Here is a 26,239-nt window from a genome sequence, read left to right on the forward strand (position 1 = left end):
GGAAGAACACTCTTTGACATAAATCACAGCAAGATCTTTTTTGATCCACCTCCTAGAGTAATGGAAATAAAAACAAAAATAAACAAGTGGGACCTAATGAAACTACAAAGCTTTTGCACAGCAAAGGAAACCATAAACAAGACAAAAAGACAACCCTCAGAATGGGAGAAAATATTTGCAAATGAATCAACTGACAAAGGATTAATCTCCAAAATATATAAACAGCTCATTCAGCTCAATATCAAAGAAATAAACACCCCAATCCAAAAATGGGCAGAAGACCTAAATAGACATTTCTCCAAAGAAGACATACAGAAGGCCACGAAGCACATGAAAAGATGCTCAACATCACTAATTATTAGAGAAATGCAAATCAAAACTACAATGAGGTATCACCTCACTCCTGTTAGAATGGGCATCATCAGAAAATCTACAAACAACAAATGCTGGAGAGGGTGTGGAGAAAAGGGAACCCTCTTGCACTGTTGGTGGGAATGTAAATTGATACAGCCACTATGGAGAACAATATGGAGGTTCCTTAAAAAACTAAAAATAGAATTACCATATGACCCAGCAATCCCACTACTGGGCATATACCCAGAGAAAACCGTAATTCAAAAGGACACATGCACCCGAATGTTCATTGCAGCACTATTTACAATAGCCAGGTCATGGAAGCAACCTAAATGCCCATCAACAGACGAATGGATAAAGAAGTTGTGGTACATATATACAGTGGAATATTACTCAGCCATAAAAAGGAACGAAATTGAGTCATTTGTTGAGACGTGGATGGATCTAGAGACTGTCATACAGAGTGAAGTAAGTCAGAAAGAGAAAAACAAGTATCGTATATTAATGCATGTATGTGGAACCTAGAAAAATGGTACAGATGAGCCAGTTTGCAGGGCAGAAGTTGAGACACAGATGTAGAGAATGGACATATCGACACCAAGGGGGGAAAACTGCGGTGAGGTGGGGATGGTGGTGTGCTGAATTGGGCGATTGGGATTGACATGTATACACTGATGTGTATAAAACTGATGCCTAATAAGAACCTGCAGTATAAAAAAACAAACAAAACAACTAATACTAAACTTTCATTGGGTTATTTGTATGGAAATATGTTAATATAAATGTTTCAGACATTACATGAAATTTCTAAAAATGTTATATTTGTATTTGTATGGAAATATGTATGGAAATATGTTAATATAAATGTTTCAGACATTACATGAAATTTCTAAAAATCTTATATTTGTATTTGTATGGAAATATGTATGGAAATATGTTAATATAAATGTTTCAGACATTACAGGAAACTTCTAAAAATCTTAAAAAAAAAAAAAAAATATAGAAAAAAATTTATAGTCAGTTTATGAAATAAACCAGTGGGGATGGGGGTATAAGTTGAAGCAATAAAACATAAAAATAAGGTGATGATGTACACTTTTTTCAGCAAAAAACTGAGTCTTAGCTCTACCTTGGCATGAATTAATTTATATGAATTTCTGATTATAGAAACAGAAAGGAAGGGATTCTTTACAACTCTGAGTGTATACATTAGGAGTGTGTATTAAAATAATCAGGCTTTCCCTGATATGGATATGTCCTATGCTTATGTATAAAACATTGTGATTTTTTAGAGAATCTATGTTTAGAATATGATTTTACTCATATTATAGAATGTGTTTTTTATTTTTAAATGTTTATAGTTGCATGGTTATTGTATATTTGTATTTCTGATGAGTTGAGAGTTGTATTTTTACTTTACTTATAATGCTGAATTCTTGCTCAGGAGTACCACCTTAATTTTTTCCATTGTGGAGTTTTTGATACTAATAATACAGCAAGAGGTGGACATCATCAATACGCTATTTGGTAATTAAACAATATGTGTTCATATAAGCACCACTGATGTTTTCCATCCCTTAAAATGAGTACATATAATCATTTCTTTGCCATAACGCTTCTTATAATTTTATCTCATTTTTAGGAATGATTATTAAAAATCATGAGACGCTACTACAACATGGAGTTAAGCCCCAGGATATTGTCCAAGTGGAAATCTTTTCTTTACATCCAGATCTATATCCAATCAAAAGAATAGATAGATCAAGTGATGCCTCTCAAATCATAACTGTCAGAGTACAAACTGGTTAGTTATTTGATATCTTTTAGATAAAGTATTTTTTTAGAGTCCCTTTGTAGTTGAACTTTCATTTAATCTTGGTTTTATCTCCTCAGGCATTGATCAGTACCAGGAAGTAGCTGTTGAGATTATAAAATCTGATTTTCACAAACCATTTCTTGGTGGATTCAGACATAAAGTAACAGGAATGGAATATCACAATGCTGGAACACAAACTGTACCTAAAAAGATTCCTGAAAAACTGAATGCATTTTGTAGGGATACACAGGTAATTTTTTTATTTTTCCATGTAGGATTTTGAAGCTACAGAATCAGCAAATGTTTTACTGTGTAGCTCTCTAAAATTAAAATCTTCTAAGGAATTATATGGTAATTAAAATAATGAAAGATATTAACTTAAATGTGTAGGAAAATATGCTCTTTACTCACTTTATGTGTATATAGTGGATATTTATTTAAATTTTTTAAATGTTTTTATTTTAGACAGTTTTTCAGAGAAGAAAGCTCCAGCAAACTACAAATACAACATCCACACAGATGACTAAAATTGGTGTGTATGTATCAAATATGACTGATAAACTGGTAACACCAGGAAAATATTTTTCAGCAGCAGAATACCATGCTAAAAGATTAAAGGCGGTAAGATAACTTTTATTATAGGTGAATACTAAATGACTTTTTACTATGTAAACGGAGTTATGCAACCATTACCACAGTCAATTTTAGAACATTCTCATTATCTCAGAAAGAAATCCCACATCCAATAGCAGCCAGCCCCTATTTCCCTCCAGTCCTTTCTGCTTTCGGCAACCACTAATCTACTTTCTACCTCTATTGATTTGCTTATTCTGGGTATTTCATATACATGTAATCATACAATGCATAGTCTTTTGTGACTGGTTTCTTTTACTTAGCATAATGTTTTCAAGGCTCATCCATGTTGCAACATGTATCAATATATTGCAATCTATATTGCAAAATAATATTCCATTGTATGTACCCAATTGTATATACCTACTGTAGGTAGGTCAATATATATACCACAATTTGTTTGCCCATTTATCAGTTGATAGACATTTGATTTGTTTCTACTTGTTGGCTATTAGGAATAAGGCTGCTATAAACATTCACGTACAAGTTTTTATGTGGATATGTATTTTCATTTCTCTTGGTATCTGCCTAGGAATGTAATGGCTAGATCATATGGTAATTTATTTATTTATTTATTTATTTATTTTTGGCTGAGTTGGGTCTTTGTTGCTGCGTGTGGGCTTTCTCTAGTTGTGGCGAGCAGGGACTACTCTTTGTTGCAGTGCATGGGCTTCTCATCGCGGTGGCTTCTCTTGTTGTGGAACACGGGCTCTAGGCGTGTGGGCTTCAGTGGTTGTGGCTCGCGGGCTCTAGAGTGCAGGCTCAGCAGTTGTGGTGCACGGACCCAGTTGCTCTGTGGCATGTGGGATCTTCCCAGACCAGGGCTTGAACCTGTGACCCCTGCATTGGCAGGCGGATTCTTAACCACTGTGCCACCAGGGAAGCCCTCATATGGTAATTCTGTTTAACCTTTTTGAAGAACTGTCAGACTGTTTTCTAAGGCAGCTGCACCATTTTATGTCCCACCAGCAGTGTGTGAGGATTTCAGTTTCTCCATATCCTTATCAGCACTTTTGGATTATTGCCATCCTAGTGAGTGTGAAGTGGTATCTCATTGTGGTTTTGATTTGCATACCCTGATGGCTAATGATACTGAATATTTTTCATGTGCTTATTAACAACTTATATATATTCTGAAGAGAAATGTATATTCAGATACTTTGTCCAATTTTAATGAGGTCGTCTTTTTTATTATTGCTTTATTGTTTAAAAAAGTTTTTTTAGTTATTTGCTAAGTGGTTGCTCCAAGTGTAATTTAGGGATTAGAATATACATCTCAATTTATAGCAACATACTTCGTATTAATACTAACTGAAATTTAATAAAGTATTGAAACCTTGCTCCAGTAGAACTCCAAGTTTATCCCTTCTTCTTTGTGCTATTATCATACAAACATGTACATTGTTTATGTTCTAAGCCCTGTAATTCCTTTTATAATTATTGTTTTTATGCAATTGACTTTTAAATAAGAGTAGAAAAGAGGAAAATATATTTATATAGTCTTTTATATTTTACCTACATAATTACTTTTTCTGGTGCTATTTATTTCTTCATTTGAGTTAAAATTAACATCTAATATCATTTTCTTTCAGTTTGGAGAATTCCCTTTAGTATTTGTGTATGCTTGTATACTTGATGGTGTCCTAAAGATCTCTGAGTCCCTGTTCCTTTACCTTTTTTTCCCCCTCTTCTTCAGAGTGGATAGTTTCTAATGATCTATCATCAAATTCATTATTCTTTCTTTTGCCAGTTAAGATCTGCTGTTGAGCCTACTTTTTGTGTTTTCATTTCAGTTATTTTACTGTTAAACTCCTAAATTTCCACTTGGTTCTTTTTTTTTTAATTTCTGTCTCTTTGTTGATATTCTGTCACCATACATTTTAAACAAAAATTTATTCAGTATCTAACCCTAAACATAGTCAATATGGTATTTTCCTTCTTTTATTCCAAATGGAAAAAAATTTGCAGAAAATTCCTCACTCAGATTTTTCTTTTTCTTACTTTCCATTGGGAGATAATTATACATGGAACTTTAAACTTTTTTTTTTTAATTTATTTAATTAATTAATTAATTAATTTATTTATTTTGGCTGTGCTGGGTCTTCGGTTCGTGCGAGGGCTTTCTCTAGTTGCGGCAAGTGGGGGCCACTCTTCATCGCGGTGCGGGGACCACTCTTCATCGCAGTGCGCGGGCCTCTCACTATCGCGGCCCCTCCCGTTGCAGGGCACAGGCTCCAGACGCGCAGGCTCAGCAGCTGTGGCTCACGGGCCCAGCTGCTCCGTGGCATGTGGGATCTTCCCAGACCAGGGCTCGAACCCGTGTCTCCTGCATTAGCAGGCAGATTCTCAACCACTGCGCCACCAGGGAAGCCCTACATGGAACTTTAAAGAAGTTTCTTGTACACCTAACATTATATCACAATCATTTCTCTACCTTTTAGTATTTATTATAAACAACTTAACGGCATTATATTATTCCACAATGTTAACACTATAATTTAATTACTTTCTTTTTTAGGACATATAGTTTGTTATTGTAGGTCTTTTCCTTCTCTTGTGTTTCCTGCCTAGAGAAGTTCCTTTAGCATTTGTTGTAAAGCTGGTTTGGTGGTGGTGAATTCTCTTAGCTTTTGCTTATCTGTAAAGGTTTTAATTTCTCCGTCGAATCTGAATGAGATCCTTGCTGGGTAGAGCAGTCTTGGTTGTAGGTTTTTCCCTTTCATTACTTTAAATATGTTCTGCCACTCCCTTCTGGCTTGCAGAGTTTCTGCTGAAAGATCAGCTGTTAACCTTATGGGGATTCCCTTGTATGTTGTTTGTTGCTTTTCCCTTGCTGCTCTCAGTATTTCTTTCTTTGTATTTAACTTTTGATAGTTTGATTAATATGTGTCTTGGCGTGTGTCTCCTTGGATTTATCCTGTTTGGGACTGTGTGTGCTTCCTGGACTTGACTGACTATTTCCTTTATCATGTTAGGGAAGTTTTCAACTATAATCTCTTCAAATATTTGCTCAGACCCTTTCTTTTTCTCTTCTTCTTCTGAGACCCCTATAATTCGAATGTTGGTTCATTTAATATTGTCCCAGGGGTCTCTGAGACTGTCCTCAATTCTTTTCATTCCTTTTTCTTTATTCTGCTCTGTGATAGTTATTTCTACTATTTTATCTTCCAGGTCACTTATCTGTTCTTCTGCCTCAGTTATTTTGCTATTGATTCCTTCTAGAGAATTTTAAATTTCATTTATTGTGTTGTTTGTTGATTTTTGTTTGCTCTTTAGTTTTTCTAGGTCCTTGTTAAACGTTTCTTGTATTTTCTCCATTCTATTTCCTAGTTTTCGGATCATCTTTACTATCATTACTCTGAATTCTTTTTCAGATATACTGCCTATTTCCTCTTCATTTGGTCTGGTGGGTTTTTAACGTTGCTCCTTCATCTGCTGCATATTTCTCTGTCTTCTCATTTTGCTTAACTTACTGTGTTTGGGGTCTCCTTTTCGCAGGCTGCAGGTTCGTAGTTCCCATTGTTTTTGGTGTCTGTCCCCAGTGGGTAAGGTTGGTTCAGTGGCTTGTGTAGGCTTCCTGGTTGGGGGGACTGGTGCTTGTGTTCTGGTGGGTGGGGCTGGATCTTGTCTTTCTGGTGGGTAGGACCGCGTCCAGTGGTGTATTTTGTGGTGTCTATGGACTTAGTATGATTTTAGGCAGCCTCTCTGCTAATGGGTGGGGTTGTGTTTCTGTCTTTCTAGTTGTTTGGCATGGGGTGTCCAGCACTGGAGCTTGCTGGCTGTTGGGTGGAGCTGGGTCTTAGTGTTGACACGGAGATCTCTGGGAGAGCTCTAGCCAATTGATATTATGTGTGGCCAGGAGGTCTCTGGTGGTCCAATATCCTGAACTTGGCTCTCCCACCTCAGAGGCTCAGGCCTGACACCAGACTGGAGCACCAAGACCCTGTCAGCTACAAGGCTCAGAAGAAAAGGGAGAAAAAAAGAAAGAAAGAAAAAATAAATAAATAAAAATTTAAAAAAGAAAATTATTAAAATAAAAAATAAAAAAGTAATAATAAAAGAAAAAAAAAAGAAGAGAGCAACCAAACCAATAAACAAATCTACCATTGATAACAAGCACTAAAAACTATACTAAGATAAACGTAAAAATCAGAAACAAGTCAGTCGCAGACAGCAAACCCCAAGTCTATAGTTGCTCCCAAAGTCCACCACCTCAATTTGGGATTATTCGTTGTCTATTAAGGTATTCCACAGATGCAGAGTACATCAAGTTGACTGTGGAGATTTAATGCACTGCTCCTGAGGCTGCTGGGAGAAATTTCCCTTTCTCTTCTTTGTTCGCACAGCTCCTGGGGTTCACCTTTGGATTTGGCCCCACCTCTGTGTGTAGGTCACCTGAGGGCATCTGTTCCCTCCCAGACAGGAGGGGGTTAAAGCAGCGGCTGATTAGGGGGCTCTGGCTTACTCATGCCTGGGGGAAGGAGGGATACGTTAGTTATAATTGGAATGCGGGGCGAGCCTGTGGGGGCAGAGGCTGGTGTGACGTTGCAACAGCCTGAGGCGCACCATGTGTTCTCCCAGGGAAGTTGTCCCTGGATCACGGGACCCTGGCAGTGGCGGGCTGCACAGGCTCCCGGGGGAGTGTGGATAGTGACCTGTGCTTGCACACAGGCTTCTTGGTGGCTGCAGCAGCATTGTTAGCATTTCATGCCCATCTCTGGTGTCCGAGCTGATAGTTGCGGCTTCCACCCATCTCTGGAGCTCGTTTAGGTGGTGCTCTGAATCCCCTCTCCTCGTGCACCCCGAAACAATGGTCTCTTGCCTCTTAGGCAAGTCCAGACATTTTCCCGGACTCCCTCCCGGCTAGCTGTGGTGCGCTAACCCCTTCAGGCTGTGTTCACACAGCCAACCTCAGTCCTCTCCCTGGGATCTGACCTCCAAAGCCCGAGCCTCAGCTCCCAGCCCCCGCCCGCCCCGGCGGGTGAGCAGACAAGCCTCTCAGGCTGGTGAGTGCTGGTCGGCACCGATCCTCTGTGCGGGAACCTTTCTGCTTTGCCCTCTGCACCCCTGTGGCTGCGCTCTCCTCCATGGCTCTGAAGCTTCCCCCCTCCGCCACCCGCAGTCTCCACCCACGAAGGGGCTCCTAGTGTGTGGAAACCTTTCCTCCTTCACAGCTCCCTCCCAGAGGTGCAGGTCCCGTCCCTATTCTTTTGTCCCCATTCTTTCTTTTTTCTTTTGCCCTACCCTTGTACGTGGGGAGTTTCTTGCCTTTTGGGAAGTCTGAGGTCTGCCAGTGTTCAGTAGGTGTTCTGTAGGAGTTGTCCCACATGTAGATGTATTTTTGATGTATTTGTGGGGAGGAAGGTGATCTCCACATCTTACTCCTCTGCTATCTTGAAGGTCTCCCCCTCTTTATTGTTCTTGTTGGAAGATATTCTCTAGTAATTATTTCAGATATTACGCATGGGAGGTGAACCATCTAAGTCCTATTGAATGAACCTCATTTTGGGTTTTAGTCTGAGTGGGTGTAGAAGGTTAGATTCAAACTTATTTTCAAAATTATTTTATTTTATATCTTTGAAGCTGTTTTTGATTAAAAGTCTGATGTCAATGGGATTCTCAGTTCTTTGTTTCCTCTTTCTGGAAGCTTTTTGGGATTTTCACTTCATCCTTAGTAATCTTACTGTGATGTGCTTGAGACTTGGTGATGGATCCTTTCTGTCTGAGAGCTCATGTCTTTAGTTTGGGGAAATGCTCTTCTATTATATTTTGAGCAATTTCTCTAATCCAACTTTCTTCATTCTGTCTGGAACTTGTATCAGACATATTTTGGAAGGTCACATTTATCTTCCATGTCTCTTAATATTCCTCCATTCTTTCTAATTTTTACGACCTTTCACCCTGCATTCTAAAAGATTTTCTTGTCTAAGTTTCTTGCTTACTAATTCCCTCTTAGACTCTGCACATTCTGTAGATCAGCAGAATAGATTACTAGTTATTGACTGATACCTATTCTTCCCATTGTAGTAAAGCTTAAGCTGGGCATGAGGCTGCAACACTGAAAACTACATTTTATAACCTCTTTTGTATGTTGGTGAGGCCAAGGAACTAAGGCCTGGAAAAAAGGAATGTGAGGGGAAATGATGTGTGCCCCTTCTGGATATTGCTCTTAAAGCGGCTGGGTTGCAATTCTGTTGTCTTTTCCCCCATTCTACTGACTAGAAGATGATGGTAAGTGGATCAGCCACTAGGAAACACAAGTAGGAAGCCATTTGTAATACAGCACAGAGCTTCCTACTAGCCCTAAACTGCTTGCCAATCCCTGGGCCAATCCCTGGAGTATCATGCGAGAAGGGAAAAACTAAGTTGTTTAAACAACAGTGTTTTAATATCCTTAATGAGTTTAACAAGTTTAATAGCCCCCAAGATAAACACATTGTACTGATTTTTTAAAAATTTCAACAATAAAAATGTTGTCACAGTCTTTTGTTGCTTCTTTTGTATTGATTCAACAGCCTTTCCTTTCTCTCTGAAAATGTTAACTGTATCTAGTCTGGTCTTGTTTGTTGTTTTGCTTTGTTTTGTTTTACTCTAAAAGAGTGGTTCTAAAACTTTGGCATGCAGCAGAACATCTGGAAAACTTGTAAATATACAGAATCCATGCCCACCCCAGAATTTCTGATTCAGTAACTCTGGGGTGGGCCTGAGAATCTGCATTTCTAACAATTTTCCAAGTGCTGCTGCTGCTGGTGGTCTGGCCACCATACTTTGAGAACCTCTGTTCTAGTAATTCTCTTTCACACAAATATAAATTCTTCTACATTGAATGAGGAACCTTTTATTCTGTTGGCTGTTCTCAAATCTTTGGTTACTCTTGGGTGTGTACTCAAGAGTATTTGAAATTCCTGATGTGCAAAGTGCTACAACGTATTTATTTACTGTAGCCTTACCTCAGTGGCTTTCGGGGATGCGCAAGGCTTGATTCTGGGAGGCAGCTAGTTTTCTGGAGAGGGGGCTTCTATTCATTCTGGTGTCACCACCTTTCTGGGACACTAGCCTCTCTTGCCTAGAGGCAAATACCTCTGATGCTCTTTACCTAAATTGTTTTAGAGGACCTTGTCCCTTTTGCATTTTTCAAGCAGTCACCTTGTTAGTTGCTCTAAGACCCCTTCTGCTCACAGAATCCACCAGTTTTGGGGTTGAAACATCTTAGAGACACGTCTGTGTTTTCTAGCTTGCCTCTCCAGTGCATGATTAGGCTGTAGATTCCTTCAAATTCCACCCCTGCTCCGTGGGAGGTTTTCCGGTGTAGACCGGAAAACCTGAGACAAATTTTAAAAGAGCTGTAACACTAATTCCTTCTTCAATTTATTCCACGTACCTCCTTTCCTGAAGAGAATTCTTTAAAGTTTCTGTTCTGTTGGAAGACTCCTTCAGTATGATCCAATATCTTTATTGATTTCTGCTTCTATAATTTTTCTGTAGTCATCAGGGGTTAGGATGAGGGGAAGGGACATGTCAGCATATTCTCTACCCTCAAACTTGATCTAGCCTCTCTATATTTTACTTTTTTAAAATGAGTTTACTAAATAAAAACAAAAACTCTCTCAGTTATATCGCAAGCTTTTTGTGACTCTAGTACTGTATTATATACCTTCAGACATATATATTTTTCTCACAATTTAATAAATACATGTTTACTTCGGTGGTTTCCACATATAACCTACCCGCTGTGTGGTTAGTAAATACCATTTTTTAAAAGATGTAAGCCTATGCTAATGACAATTAAAAAGTAGATAACAATACATAGTATTCATAACAATAATAGTATTTATTGAGGACTTGTGGTGTACCAGGCTTGAGGTAAGCACTTTATATGCATAGTATTATTATCACTATTTTGCACCTGAGGGTACTAAAGCACAGAGATGGCAAGTAACTTACCCCAAATTAACTAACTAGTGAGTAGCAGAGGGAAGATTTAAACTAAGCTGTACTCCAGACCCTGTGCCCTTAACTTCATACTAACTGCCTCCTGTGAAGGTATCCTTGCTACTAGATTTCAAAGTCACATAGCTGATGTGCATTATCTATGACCTTTCTGTTATAATGTATGTGAGAATACATGGCATAGAGCTGAAACTAGACTCTCAGTATTTTTTAGTACTTATTGAATTGGAATAGAAATAGTCATTGTTGCCTTTCATTGTGTAATAAGGTTGACCATATTTTATTTCCTTTAAGTATAGGTAATTGTGATACAGACTTACTACAGACGATGGCATGCTAAAGTTGTCGTAGACAGTTTAAAAAGACAGAAAATGTTAAGGTTGCAGTGGGAAGCACAGGAAGAACTAAGGAAGATAAGAGAAAAAGAAGAGTGGATGAAATTGGATTATTACCGGAGGCATAATCCTCAAACAAAGGAAGATTTTGAACTTCTTTACAATGCACTAGAACGTAAGTTTGAACTAGGCTTTGCATAAAATACTAATTTTATAATTTTTCATTAGTAGGAAAAACAGGTTTACTAAAGACAAAAGGGGGACCTTATTATTTTAGGAAGATGTCTGGGGTATCTGGACTAGAGAATTTTAAAAGATGAATAATGTCTTACATTTGGGACAGGAATTAAGGCTGGAGTGAAATTGGAAACGCTTTTATATTAACAATGGATGAATAAAGTGTGACCACGGCTCTGTGAATTATTCAGTTTTAGTATGTTATCTCATTTGCTCCTCATCCCTATGAGATAAAAAGAGAAAGTATTGTCCAGTCTGTTTCTCTGATGGTCTTGGGAATTTGTGAACTCAGAGTTGAACTGTTTTGAACCCCTCAGTCCAGCATTCTGTCTCTGATTCTGCTCTTTTCAGGAGATACTTTTTTATTCCCCTCTACTAATGATTATAAATATATATATATATGTATATGTATATATATTCTCTACACATTTGATTTTATGGCTTATTTCTTCCATAGGATGTGTGCTAGTCATTGACAGTTAAAAACTTCCGTTACTTGAGCAAGCCAATCACTCCCTACTTTGGGCAGTATATACACGGTTCTTCTTGAAGCTTTCCCCCAATACCCACCCTCTAATCTCAGCTTAAATATCACCTACTCACAGGCTTTTGTGACTGACAGTGCAACTTGGACATCCTATTATCATCTTATGGTTCTCACTGCACACCAAACTTTTCATTTATAACACCACAATACGTTTCTTTTTTTTAACATTAATTTCACTACTGGACTGCAAGCTCCGTAAATGAATGACTCATTTATTTTTTGGATGATCTCTTTTTCTGTGTTTAGCTCACATGCCCAACAAATACTGGTAGAATGAATAAGTGAATGAACGAAGGGAAACCCAAGGATGTAGCCATGCCACTGTCTCTAGCTTCTGCTTTCCCAAGAGTACCTCTAAAGTGGAAGTAACCAGAACAGAAGAGTTATTTGTTACCTTAGATACCGGAAAGTGAAGTTGGGCTCTTGTGATGACATAGAAGAATTAAAAAAATTAAAAGTAGCCTCAGTTTTTTTTTTAGTTGAATACGGTCTTTTTATCCAAAGAAATAATAGTCTTTGACTTCTCTATGATTATTCATAATATTAACTTTAAGTAAATTTTCTTACTATAACGTTGTTTCTCTATATACTATTTATTTGTGGATGTTACTACGTGCTCTGTTACTCAGGACATCCTTTCCTCTCTAATCGAATACAATTTTAGGTGTCAGATATCAGGTCTGTTTAAATAGCTATATGATAATATGCTATTTACTGAAGATGAAACACTAGGTCTAACAAGCAATAGTAATACATCTATCTCTTTGATAAATGGAAGAAAATGAAAATGAAATTTCTTACATAAAAGAGACATCTCTTAGTTTTCTTCCAGGCCTAAAATTCTAAATTAGAACTCTAAGAATAATTTAAAGTTCTGTTCTGTTGTAGTTAAAATTCTGGTTCACAAGCTCAGTAATTTACATAGCTCTTCTATTTACTATAGTTTTCGTTCCACATTCTTTACTCCAGTGTTTGAAACTGTTGCCCTCTTGTGGCTTATAGTGACAATTGCATAGTTTGAATTACAACTCCTAATAACAAAAGTTTAACTTTTCCTCCAGGTAACCTGTTCCTCAGTAATAAAAGCAAAATGATATCAGTTTAGGAAAATGAATTTAACTATATAAGATAATATGCTGTATCAAAGACAAGACTATCTCTGGGCAACAGTGTGTTTTTTTTGTTTTTTTTTTAAATTTTATTTATGGCTGTGTTGGGTCTTTGTTTCTGTGCAAGGGCTTTCTCTAGTTGTGGCAAGCGGGGGCCACTCTTCATTGCGGTGCGCGGGCCTCTCACTATTGCAGCCTCTCTTGTTGTGGAGCACAGGCTCCAGACGCGCAGGCTCAGTAATTGTGGCTCACGGGCCCAGTTGCTCCACAGCATGTGGGATCTTCCCAGACCAGGGCTCGAACCCGTGTCCCCTGTATTGGCAGGCAGATTCTCAACCACTGCGCCACCAGGGAAGCCCCAGTGTTTGATTTTTATGTCTTCTTCCTCTTCTTTTTTTTTTCTTATAGCAATATGTTGAGGGCAACTTCTTTCCTTGATCTGACTGGTCACTCTTATCTCAGACTCGGTATAGGAGTCATTATCTTTAGGAAACCTCTCTTAGCAGCATGGATTAGCACCTCTTTTCCTTGCCCCATTATTCTCTGTGCATACCATTCTCTTAACTGTCCATGTCTGTACCTAGGGCACCAGATAGGACCTTGTTCATTATGTCTAATAAATCTTTGTTGAATTGAACCTTCTACCCTTTGTCTTGTTTTAACTTGTGGAAATGGTGTTTTCTGACTCTTCTCTAATTATTACCTCTTGATCTCAAGGTCCCTTGACTCCTAGCTTCTGGAGACTCCCTGGCCCCAGTCCTTTGACAGATCTGGCCCTGGGCTTTCAGTCTGAATCTTTCTTGGTTTTTTTTCCATTCAGGCTTCCAGTCTGTGATAAGAATTTTAAAAAGCAGATGTGTATAAACTGCCAGTGACAGACAAAATATTGTATGTTCTGCTGTTTCTTGTTTGGAAATAGCAAGTTTATCAGATCTCAGAAATTTTAGAATGTGTATGGACTTTATATTTTAGTACTATCCTTTCATTTTATAGTTGAACTTCAGACCCTGGAAATTAGGTAATTTGTTCAAGAATGTAAGTTAAGGTTATAAGATAAATGTATTCTTTGGAAGGAACCGGTTGCTTTCATATCTTTTTCTTTAAAAATATTGGAGGTTATTGACATCTGTTATGGGCTGAATTATGTTCCCTCCAAATTCAAATGTTGAAGTTCTAACGTCCAGTACCTCAGAATGTGACTGTATTTGGAGATAGGGCCTTTAAAGAATTAATGAAGAAAAAGTGAGGTCATATGGGACCCTAGTCCAGTATGACTGGTATCCTTATAAGAAGAGGAGATTAGGACACAGACATGCACAGAGAGAAGGTCATGTGAAGACAGTGGAGGAAGGTGGCCCTTTACAAGCCCAGGAGAGAGGCCCTCAGGAGAAACTAATCCTGCCATCACCTTGATCTTGAACTTCCATCCTTCAGAACTGTGAGGAAATAAATTTCTGTTATTTAAGCCTCCCAGTCTGTGGTACTTTGCAATGACAGCCCTAGCAAACTAATGCAGGATTCCAATTTTTTTGGTTTGCTTTTATTATCATTCCCAGGGAGCATATATTTTATGAAAGCAGGAAGAATCTCTCATTTTTCTCAATGTCTTCTCTGTATAGTTCTGGAAACTGTGAAATCAGTTATAAAATCAGTTTTATATAGCTGTTCCTGGTTCCTGTGTTTTTCTATTCCTTATTAGTAGTGGGTCATGGTATTTTTCTGATGCCATGTTCTATCCTTTGCTATAGATTTACAGGGAGTTTGTTCATCTAATGGAGAATTTTATTGGAATTAAGGTCCATTATTTTCATATTTCTAATTAGCTTCATTGGGTTGTTTCCTTTTTAAAAGTCATACTATAATTTAAGCAAAATACAAAATCTGAATATATATGGATATAAATGTATTTGAATACACATATGTATAGCTCCAGATTCACCCAGGACTTAAGGATTAATCTAGCAGATCAGTATATTGCTTTTTGAGGTTGGCAGAATAGCTTAAATATCCTAGTGGCCTAAATTTATTACTGGTCCCAAAGGTTTCTAATGTAAAACTGGGAAGTAATATACACTTACTAATATCATTCGGTTTTTATTTGCTTTCTGGGGACATCCATATAATCCCATGAGGTAAATACTCTCAGTTATTATTTCCACAAGCAAGCAATCTTCCTCTTTATTCATATACTGCCTTTTAGTATATGGATATTGTCAAATTTTTAAAGTTTTTTGGTTGGTAAAACTACTCTTAAATGATAAGCTCATCAATCATGGATTTTCTGGACTTTCATAACATAATTTAGCACTTAAATTTACAACCCTTTTGCTGAACACAATTTAGCTTTTAAATTTACAAATCCTCTTTTTGAATAGACCAAACTGTACAGTATCTGAATAATGTATTCCTGGTAAGAGACAGAATGGGGTTCTTATAAAGAACACAAGTGACAAGTCCTTGACCTGATCAGGATGATTTCAAATTGAAATTTGAGAGGAGGAAGAAATAATATGATAAAATTATAAAACTAGATATCATGAAAGGCAGTGGTTATAACAGAGGAGGTCCAGAAACAACACTTATGACTTCAGATATTTACCTTTTGGTGCAGGGACTTGTATTAAAGTAAACTTGAAATTTTAATAGAAGAAGGAAAATATAATTTCTAATTATATAAATTATATATAAATGTAATATATTCTGAAATATTCCTGCAACACGATGAGAGAGTAATCATGCCTGGAATATAACAACAGAAGAGTACATTTTACTTGATTGAATCATATCTAATAGAAGATAAGAGGAAGTAATCTTATGTCAAGAGTTGATTTACCCAAAGGAAGTCTTTAAAACTAATGGTGAAAAATGTCAGGCTTTTGGGTAAAGATAAATGTAATGACAAGCAAAAATTCTGTCCCAGTGGAAGGATTTTACAGTCTGTCCAACTAGGGAGAGTCAGAGACACGTTTGCTCCTTCAAGAAGGCATTATGTCTTTCTCACTTTTGTGTGTACCATCAAACCTTATAGAGTTCTTTCAGATAATAATTGCTCAAAAATTGCAGTTGAGTATTTTGAATTGGCAAAGAAGTGATAGGATTTTGACAAGTATTGATATAATAACCAGATCAGGGAACTAGGTTTTTTGAAGTTCAGATAAAAAATAGGCTTGATTCTATGGCCAGAGTGTAGTTCATGAGACTCTGAAGCTTCATCATTCTGACAATAAAGTAATAAATCATCTCTACATAAAAGGAAAGAATTACATGGCTAATTAAATATGGCTTTCCAGTAGTAAAGCACCTAATAAGTTCACATTGAAAAGAATTGTGATGAATGTCAAAGACTAGAGTGACTTTAAGGAATATTTGTTCAGAATAAAGAACAGTAGGTCACTGTTTCTACTTTTGTTTTGCTTCCATGTTCTGTGAAGAACAGAAAACAAATATGGCTCAAATGAGTTCAGGTTCACAATTCAAATATATGTCCCAGGGGATCAAAGCCATACTGTTATCTTACAGTAATCATGGAGAATGGGAGGTGTGCCCAGAAGACATGACCTTCCAGAGAAGGCTTGTGATTAACTGTCACATACATTACAGATTTTTATAACTCTGCCCGGCTCCCTGCCCCAATACACACTTTTCAGGTGCCTGATTTAAATTTGAGGCTTACTTATGTAAAATTCCCCCAAATTGACCTTACTGCAATTTTTGTTTCATCCTATGCATTTTGATATGTAGTGCTTTTTTTTTCTTTCCTAAATTGTTGACACTCATACCTTTTACTTCTTATTTGATTAAAATGTTATTTTTGATAGTATTTCTTACATTTCCAAGCAGATGGGAATATATTTCTTTTTTAAACTTTTGTTATTAATTGTAGTTGAATTGTACTGTGTCAAAAAATGCAGTTTTCAACATTTCTGATTTGGGGGATTTATGTTTTCTTCCATTCCTACTCCTAGAATTTATATAAATTTATATAAATGCTTCATAGAACTTTGAAAATAAGATATATTTTCAGACTTTGGTGTTCAGAGCTTGATGTATATTAATTTAAATTTGTTAATCATACTGTGTCAGATATTTTTTGTTTTTAATTCTTCTTTACTTGACTGTCATAGATTAACTCATTTGTATTTTATTTATGTTTATATAATATAAAATATACTCACCCCAGTAGTGTTTATAACTGATAGAAGTTTTGCTTTTTATAGCTTGATGGGATGTGATTTTCAGTATAAATATTCATGAGAGTCATACCTTTCATCATAAAATTATCTTCTACCCCAAGGGATGAATTTTGAGTGTTTTCCCCCCTATTTTCAATATATTAATATTGCTGTATCTGTCTTTTTTGTTGTTCATATTTACCATCCTTTTATGTTTAACCTTAGTCTTTGGCATCACTTTGTGCCTTCCAAAAACATCACGTCATTGAATTTTTAAAAAACCATAATATTTTATTTTCAGTCAAAAAAATCGAACCATTTCATATTTTTCAATATAACGATTATGCCTGATTTTGCTTCTCTCATCTTGCTTTATGCTTTTTATTTCTAATTTTTTTGTCTTTTTCTGCACAAACATTTATGATTGTTACTCTTTTCTGCAATGATTTGAAATGTAAGCATTCTTTTTTTATTCCTTCTTAAAGTTTTTCAAGGACGTTCTTAAAACAGGTAAACTATCAAATGGATTCATAGCCTACCCTTTTCTCTAGTTCTGATTCCCGAGTTAAGGTTTACTACCTTCTGCTAGAGGGTCCACTTTCTGAGATGAGACAACAGCAGTTTGGGGGACGACATTTGTGTCTCCTTGAGTGTCTTCCATTCGAATCTGCATTGTGTCTTACGGAAATTGCCCTAAGATTTCTACCACATGGATCACACCTCTCTCTGATTTCCAGTACTGCTTCCGGTCTCTCCCTCTCCTCCCCCATTTCATGTTTCCTGTATCATTTCTAGAAGAACTTAGGAGAGAGGAGTTGGAGTTAACAGCCTGTATGTAAACCTCCATCTTGTCAGAAATTTGGTATGCCATATATTAAAGAGGAACTAGGCCTGGATAGGACATGAAATTATGTCAAATAATATGCAATTTAAGAAAGGGAAGTGTTTTTGTCTGGAAAAGAGAAAACCTAAGTAGAGTATGACAGCTGTCTTCGATGCCATGTGGTGCAAAGAATAGACTGACTGTTTAGCCTCACAGGCTAGGACCAGGACCAGGGTGAGCAAATTAAACCTGTCCAAGCTGCTGGGAAGAGGATGCTGTCTTAGAAGGGGAGGGGTGTTGAACTGTTTAATTTCTAAGGTTCTTTCCAACACTATTTTTCCTTTAATGTAAATAAGTTTGACATTTTTGAAATATGGGATATAAAACAGGTTTCTTCCCCAAATTTAACATGTATAAGAATTGAATGGAACACTTGTTAAAATAAATATATTCAGAGCCCAGACATTTCGATTTATTTAAGTTTGGGGTAGGATCTAGTACTCTGTGTTTTCTTAGGTTAATTTTGAGAATATGGTGTAATCTTTAGGTAAAGTGAGTTTATAAAAGTACTATTCTTTGGCATTTTATGGTTTGGTTTTAGGATGTTTTTCATGCAACACATTCTATTTTTAATTTTTATTTTATATTGGAGTAGAGTTGATTTACAATGTTGTGTTAGTTTCAGGTATACAGCAGAGTGATTTAGTTATACATATACATATATCTATTCTTTTTCAGATTCTTTTCCCATATAGGTTATTAAAGAGTACTGAGTAGAGTTCCCTGTGCTATACTGTAGGTCCTTGTTGATTATCTATTTTATATATAGTAATGTGCAACACAGTCTTTGTTGATAGTAACCAACACTTTAAAATATTGTAAATATTATTCTAACTTAATTCATTGGTTTGAGTAAAGTGTAAATGTAATTACTTTATAACATCTGCTGATATAATTAGGGTTTTGTAAAGAAATGGAAAATCGTTCTAAAAGTGCTAATAATGAAGAAAACAATTGAAGTCGACATTTCTACATAAAACTGTCAATTTGGGTACTGGGGGAAGCAGACACCAAGATGGAGTTTGAAGTGAAAGATAAAGGGAACAGAGAGAGCAGGGGAAGGCAACGGAAGTCTTCAGATTGAGATGTAGGTTGACACCTGTGAAAGCTGAGAGAGGGAAGGAATGAGGATGAGGGATGGAGATCTTCAAATAGGTAGGGTTCTGAGGAAGTCTGCGCTGGCCCGACGGTCAGCTCTGATTGACCACAGAAGAGACCACTGTTGGGCAGACATGGCCGGGCCCTGATTCTCCCATGGTTCTTACTCATTGACTGAGAGCTTAGTGGGGAAAGTGTGGCCTCTGCTCCAATATGGCGGCAGATCCAAAGTGCTGTAGCTGGTACTATCAGCCACCTGTACTCCTAGCTACGGGTACTCTCTTGGAGGGAGACCTGAGCAGGACACGTTCATGGCTGCCACAAATCCAAGCCATATTTGTGCATGCTTACTTGGAGGCATAATTTGACATGATCTGTACTGATGTCTTACAACTTCTGTTAGTTTGACTCTACTTTTATTGCTTTACGTCTCTCAGCTTTCATTTCATCCTATTTTTTTCATATATCAGGTGTATAATATGAATGATTCTATTCATGTATAATTTTATTTAAATTGTTATAAAAATAAAATACACTTCTCAGGAGGTGATAGTAAAAAATGCTCTGTAAAGATGTGGGATTTTAAAAACTCAAGAGTCTTTTATGTTATTCCTCTAGTCTGGAGGCAAGAAGAACTTGCACGCATTAACCAGTCTTTCACTGGAGCTGAGAGGAAAGCTGCTTTGTGTGAACTCCTGGAAAAAGAGACCCAGATAATTGCTTCCATTGGGAGACATAGATATATCGCTTATACGGCTAACCAGGAAGCATCGATACAAGCTTTTTTGGATAAGGTAATTGAAGTAACAATTATTTAAATATGAATGTATCCTGAGTTTAAAAATATAGAATAATGAGCTAAAGAAGAGACTTACATTGTAAGAATTTGTGTGAATTTTGTTTAGTATTTTGGTGACATATTTATTTAAATTTTGTATATATTTTTCTTTCTTCTTATACAGCTTTAGATTTTCACTGCAGCCTAGAATAACGATTGACAAGTCACATGAAATTAACGTGTTCTTAACAAAAGAGCTATGAAGGAAAAGGAGACACCACCTTTGTGACTCTATTCATTTAGACTTAGGCTGGTTATAGAAATTAGATGAATTGCACACCCTGATAAAATGTAGAGTATTGAAGTCACAAAATGTCTGGATCTGCAGTGCCCCATAGTAAGCAACGTGGGGGAAATAGCTGTAGACTAGTATTTCTGCATTTGCTCACCAGGTCATTAAGTGACTAGAAATTTCTGACCAAAAGGATATATGATTATTGCAAACCATGAAAACATACAATTAAGGGAAAATCTAAAGTAATTACCCTTTTGTGGTGAAACTGCCTGCTTGATATTGAATAGCCTGTTTCCATAGTGACCAATTTCCTTTTATAAACTTGATCTTTCCAAACAATTAAAAGCCAATCCAGCCACAAGAAGAAAAGGGATGGAGTTCTTCAAGATATTCTCCTGTAGTGATTCTGGTTGTATGATTCTTGTTATTTGAGAACATTTGTTCTTAAAAACCATATTTTTTGATACTATAAATGCCCCCCACTCATCTTACTTATACGCTCTCCTGTTTGATCTCAATTTTTCTTGTGGTTTTAACTACTGCCTGCATCCTGGAACTCCCTGCAGTTCCAGGCCAGACCTCTCCTAGGAGCTTCCAGATCATATCCTGAATTGCCTACTATCATTGCTCTTTGGATGTCCCCAGAGTACACCTCAGGTTGACATGTCAACCCCTGAGTCATATCATCTTACCTTTCCTTGACCCCCTCACCTCCAAACTGATCCTCTTCTGTAACACTCACATAATGTATCTTCTGTGAATGTTTCATCATCTACTTAAGTTGCTTCAGACAGAAACCCGGGCATTATTCTTGACGTCCCACTTAGCCACCAACCTGTCTGTTCTATTACTTTAATAATCTCCTCAGTTCTTTACTTCTTCCTTTCCAAACTCACTACCACTGCCTACAGGGAAGTGGCTCTGCCGTGCACCTTGATGACCTTGCGTGTATCCAAATACGCCACGTAAACAAAGACTTGGACCACAGCTAATCTGAGTCTTGGTGGAATGCCTTGTGATCCTGCTGGCACTGGAGAGGATGGGAAGCTTCTGAGATGTTATGCAGCAGCTCCCCTCTCCTGCTTCCCTGTCTCCTCTGAGAGGCTGTCATGAGATAGGTCTTGCCTTGTGTGTGTGAGCTTGACACTGATTTAATTGGATCTGGATTTCCTTCCCATCTGGATTACTTTATGTCCCCAAATGAGGCTTTCGACCTCCAGTCTCACTTCTTAATTCCCTCCTCCATCATCCGTATTGTTGCCATAGGGACCTCATTCAACACAACTCTGCCCCTGGCCCTCCTTGTTGCCCTCAGGGAACAAGGACTTTTATAGTCGATTCTTAGCACACCTGACCCATCCCACAGTTGTTTATCATCTCTGCTCACACACTACAGCCATACTGTTTCAGCTACGCTCAATTACTTGCACGTTCACAGAAAGACCGCATGCTCTCAATGCTTTTGCATCTGCTGTGGCCTCTACGTGGAACATCCTTTCTTTCCTTCTTCAGTAACCAGGTAGTCACCCTTCAAAACAAGCTCAGATGTCCCTTCCTCCAGAAAGGATCACTGATCCTCCTACTTTAGCCTGTACTATATACCTTCATAAGACTCTGTTTCATTTTTGTCTTAGTACATAGTGGTCAATTTTTATTATATCTGTTTACATGTCTGAATCCTTCCTAGATTCTGAGTTTCTTAAGGCAAGAGCTATCTTTTATCTCCATAGCCTCATATCCTAGCTCACTGCTCATCACAGAGTATCAATAAGTGCTTGTGGAGGAAGGTAGGGAGGAAAAATAAGGGAAAGAAATAATGGTTTGTAATTTTTTAAAAATTATTTATTTATTTTTGGTTGCATTGGGTCTTTGTTGCTGCGCGCGGTCGGCGAGCTGGGGCTACTCTCCGTTGCAGTGCACGGGCTTCTTATTGCAGTGGCTTCTCTTGTTGCGGAGCACAGGCTTCAGTAGTGTGACGTGCAGGCTCCAGTAGTTGTGGCTCACGGGCTCTAGAGCGCAGGCTCAGTAGTTGTGGCGCACGGGCTTAGCTGCTCCACGGCATGTGGGATCTTCCCGGACCAGGGCTCGAACCTGTATCCCCTGCATTGGCAGGCGGATTCTTAACCACTGCCCCACCAGTGAAGCCCCAGTGGTTTGTAATTTTATATTTCAGGTAGTATGAGAAAATATGCAATGTAGATACTATCATTTCAAATTCTTGAATATCTTCATTCTAGAAGAGCTGAGTTCTACTGTATGGAAGCCATAATATTCATACTTCTCCAGAGTCATATTTTGAACTAAACTTATTCCTTTAGCAAGTTGCTCTATGTTGAATCCAGCTTCGTCACTGCGCACTGTGTTCCTTATGTGTCTGATTGTTAACTTTAAGAGGACAGCATGGACCCAGGGCACAAGAAGGAGCTGGAGGCCTCTCAGGTGCCGATGGACAGGGAAGATGGGTGGTACTTACCTTCCTTATTTAAGGCTGAACCTTGTACAGGATTTCCTGCTTGTGCTTCACCTGCTGCTTTGTTTCCTATAAGCGATTTTAAATTCTTGTTGTAAATACTTATACAATGTCTATTCTTCATTATGCCTGCACACCCCTCACCCCACCCCCCAACCTCCAGCTTCATGTCTAGCATTGTCCCTAAACATGGTTTGAATTATAGGGAGTCCAAAGGTAGATCAAGTCCCAACATATAAAAGCGCCTCTGGAGCCAGGTGATGACAATTACTCTCTGTCATGAAGTATAACTTTCTAAGAAGTTCTTTAAATTTCACCAAAAAAAAGATGAGATGGGGAGATTTTGTTCATGAGAATTCCTGTGAGGAAGGAAGATTTTTTTTTTTTTTTTTTGGTAAATACTTTGATAAGTTTTGGGGTAGAATCTGAGACCCTAAAGGATCCTGAGTATGGGAAGAATTGCTCTATCCCAGGAAAATGGAGGTTTTCGAGTGTTGCCAGGAGAGAGAGTAGAGGGAGGACACAGTTAGAAGGCAGTGGGACACAATGTGGCTTCTTGTAACTTCATTAATTATATCACTAATAATTGAAATATTAAGTGCAAGATGATTTTTTTTTTTCATAAGAGGAAAAGGAGCAAGAGAAATGACTGGGCCTTAAGGACTGATTCAGGGCAGCACACAAAGATGCGAGATCAGAAGATGGCAGGAAGGATGGAAAAGTTAGCCACAAGAACTTGTAGAAATCAAGGGAAAGGCTTTTTGTGGGTCATAGGTTTTAGAATTGGGGTTCTGAACCTGTGGTCACCCCAGCTGATAAACCAGTTAATCTCACCAATCCCCAGGCTAAGACTTAGAGGAAATGGACATTTTAGTTGATACAAGAGAATTTTACCTCAGTTTTGACCAAAGTGTTATACAGGGCAAGACAAACACAACCACGGAATGGAACAACTGCACTTGAGGTCAATCCCCAGTCCATTACGTAGCCTAATTAGTCCATTCTTTAAAAATATTGACCAACGGTGACTTTTGACCTGCTTTTAACCTGTTATAGTAAATTGTGAAATCTTTGTTATTCTAATACAGTCATTTAAATCACCTTTTTTGTATATGATGCCATAATAAACATCATAGAAAACAATTAAGGTAGATTTTATAGTCTTTTGTTGTAAATAGTTATACCAGTTCTATTCCGTTTTATGCCTTGTCTATCCCACCCTACCCATGCCTAGCATTGTCTCCAGTAAATATTCAGGAGGAGTCAGTGTTGACTTCATGAAACTTGAAGTAACTTATTCTACAGTTTTTTTGATTGCTAAGAAAAAACAGCTTATAAGTAATCCCTGAGGCTAGATAAGGTCAGAGTTTTTTCAAATGTTAACGCTAACAACCAGGGCCATGATGTGGATTTTAAGATCCACATTTAGCACCATAACATATAGATATGTAAAGAGAATATTTACTTTCCTATAATTTGGAAATAACTCTGGAAAATAAAATTTTATGGTTTGGTTTTAGTTTAACTTCAATGTGTCTAAGTATTATATAGTGTATTGAACTAATATTTTATTTTTTATGTTCTTAACCTGGACACAGAATTTCTCTGAGTAATGAATGATTACTATTTTAAATTAGTCCAATAAAAGCACTGAACTAATCAGTTATTAGGGATTCTATACTAAGCCTTCATTCTCCATAAAAAGTTTAATCTAAAGATTTTTGAAGCATTAGTTAAATAATTTGTAATTTTATCACATCAAACATTGACATCCACAGGTTGTCAAATGTTAAAAACTCATAAATTGACAGAGGTGAAGAAATTCAGGTCAAGAAATTTGAATGAAAAATCACCAGCCAATTTCTAATATATCTTGGGTACTGCTTACCCAAACTGTGTAAAGAGACAATTTGAATTTCTGTAAGAGGTTTTCCCTAGAGTCAAGGCCATTTATTTCTTTGATTCTCTTTGATTTACACACCACTTCTCACAATCACAAGCTAAAAAACTGCAATCTACTTTAGCTGTGTCATTTAATTTTTTTTCTCCTTACTCAGGTGGCCAACAGGTAATGAGATAGAAAAATGCAACCAGCTCTTGCCTCTCTCTGAGCGCCACAGTCCACAGGGGTGTCCTCTATGGATGGACAAAACCACTTCGCTGTGTAAAAGAAAAGTTGATCACTACCCAGTAGCTCTGGGGGGTTAGTGTTATTCTTAATTTGTGCCCTGAGGGTCTAGAGTATTAATTTAGGAGAAAGAAAAGACCGCCTCTCACAGTGCAGCCATTTCTTCTCTTTTGTGGAAGCTTGCTGCTCTCAAGGTTTTTGTTACCTCTCCACCTTCCCTTCCTCAAAATGTGCCTTCCTGCTGTTTTTCTGTTCCTCTCCTCCAGAGTCTATACTGTTTCATTTGTTGGCAGCTAAGTGGAATTTATTATGCTCCTGTTTTCTGAAGCAATTTAAGAACATGATTGTTGTACATCTCTTATTACAGCCACAGCATTCAAAGAAAATAAGGCATAGAAAGAGAAATAAGCAAAGTTGACATTTTCCTGCATCAGAATAAAAAAGATACCTTAAGGCCTACAATCAAAGAAGCTTAGACTTGAAGACCAGGTTATCAGTGTTGGCAGAAATAAATCCAAATATAAAAACAGCTTTGCCAAGCAGATTTTTTTAATGTCATTTCAGTGCTTACACTAGGGAACTCAAACTTCAAATCTAGGAGTCTTTGATTGTATCACTCAGTTCCCTTTAATCTGGCTAACTCCTAGTTATTCTTCAGGTTTTATCTTAGATATTATTTTCTTTTCACCAGTTAAGTGCTTCATATCAAACTGTAGTTAACTGTTTACCTGTATCATCAAGCATAATCAACTTTTATTTTAATTATTTATTAATCTTTCTATGCTCTTAGATTTAAGAGTTCATGAAATTAGAATTTATCTACTTGCTACCTAGTACACTGACCAATTTATAGTAAACACAATAAATGTTTATTGAATGAATGAATGAATACTGTAGGCCCTGTGAAATATATAAAACTACATAAGAAATTTATTTCTTATCATCTGTAAGGAGAAATAGAGTTATAATTATAGAACAATTTGGATCCAAATTGCATTGCCTCACTGCATACTGTGTGTGTGTGTGTGTGTGTTTTTACAAGTACAACAGGACAGATAATAGTGATTTCAGTGGTTTCAAACCATAGTAGTTAGGAATCTTTATAGAAAAGTTAGGATTTAAGTTAAAAATTGAAGGGTAGAAACGATTTGGATGTTAAATATATTTGGAAAAAATCCAAGGTATTACTATATCACAGTATCTTAGATGGGGCTAAAATCTTGGAGGGAAGGTAGAGTTAAATCAATACAACAACTGAAAAAAACCACAATAAAGTAGATGAACTAAGCATTTCATTAAAAGGTTATTGTACTTGGATTATTACAAATGAAATAACTTATCAGCCTGAAGAGCTAAAGGTATTGTTCACATTACTGGAAGAAGGGAAATTACATTTAATAGAGCCACCCTGAGGAAAACTGTGTGCAAAGATTA

At 37.2% G+C, this 26,239-nt stretch overlaps 1 protein-coding gene and 1 non-coding gene across 3 annotated transcripts in view; one reads left to right on the forward strand and one right to left on the reverse strand.

The window, feature by feature from the left end:
- Positions 1-26,239, forward strand: part of IQUB (IQ motif and ubiquitin domain containing) — a 68,926-nt gene that overhangs the window by 13,944 nt on the left and 28,743 nt on the right. For both annotated transcript variants that reach the window (XM_057550541.1, XM_007177226.2), the window contains exons 4-8: positions 1,997-2,158; positions 2,248-2,420; positions 2,636-2,791; positions 11,053-11,263; positions 19,753-19,928. In XM_057550541.1, coding sequence (XP_057406524.1) covers positions 1,997-2,158; positions 2,248-2,420; positions 2,636-2,791; positions 11,053-11,263; positions 19,753-19,928 — 878 coding nt within the window. The remainder of the gene's footprint in view (positions 1-1,996; positions 2,159-2,247; positions 2,421-2,635; positions 2,792-11,052; positions 11,264-19,752; positions 19,929-26,239) is intronic.
- Positions 10,098-10,157, reverse strand: LOC114237059 (U7 small nuclear RNA). Its single transcript, XR_003622854.2, has one exon. It is a non-coding gene; the product is annotated as a U7 small nuclear RNA (small nuclear RNA).

Source organism: Balaenoptera acutorostrata, chromosome 7, assembly GCF_949987535.1.
Source record: "Balaenoptera acutorostrata chromosome 7, mBalAcu1.1, whole genome shotgun sequence".
NCBI lineage: Eukaryota > Metazoa > Chordata > Mammalia > Artiodactyla > Balaenopteridae > Balaenoptera > Balaenoptera acutorostrata.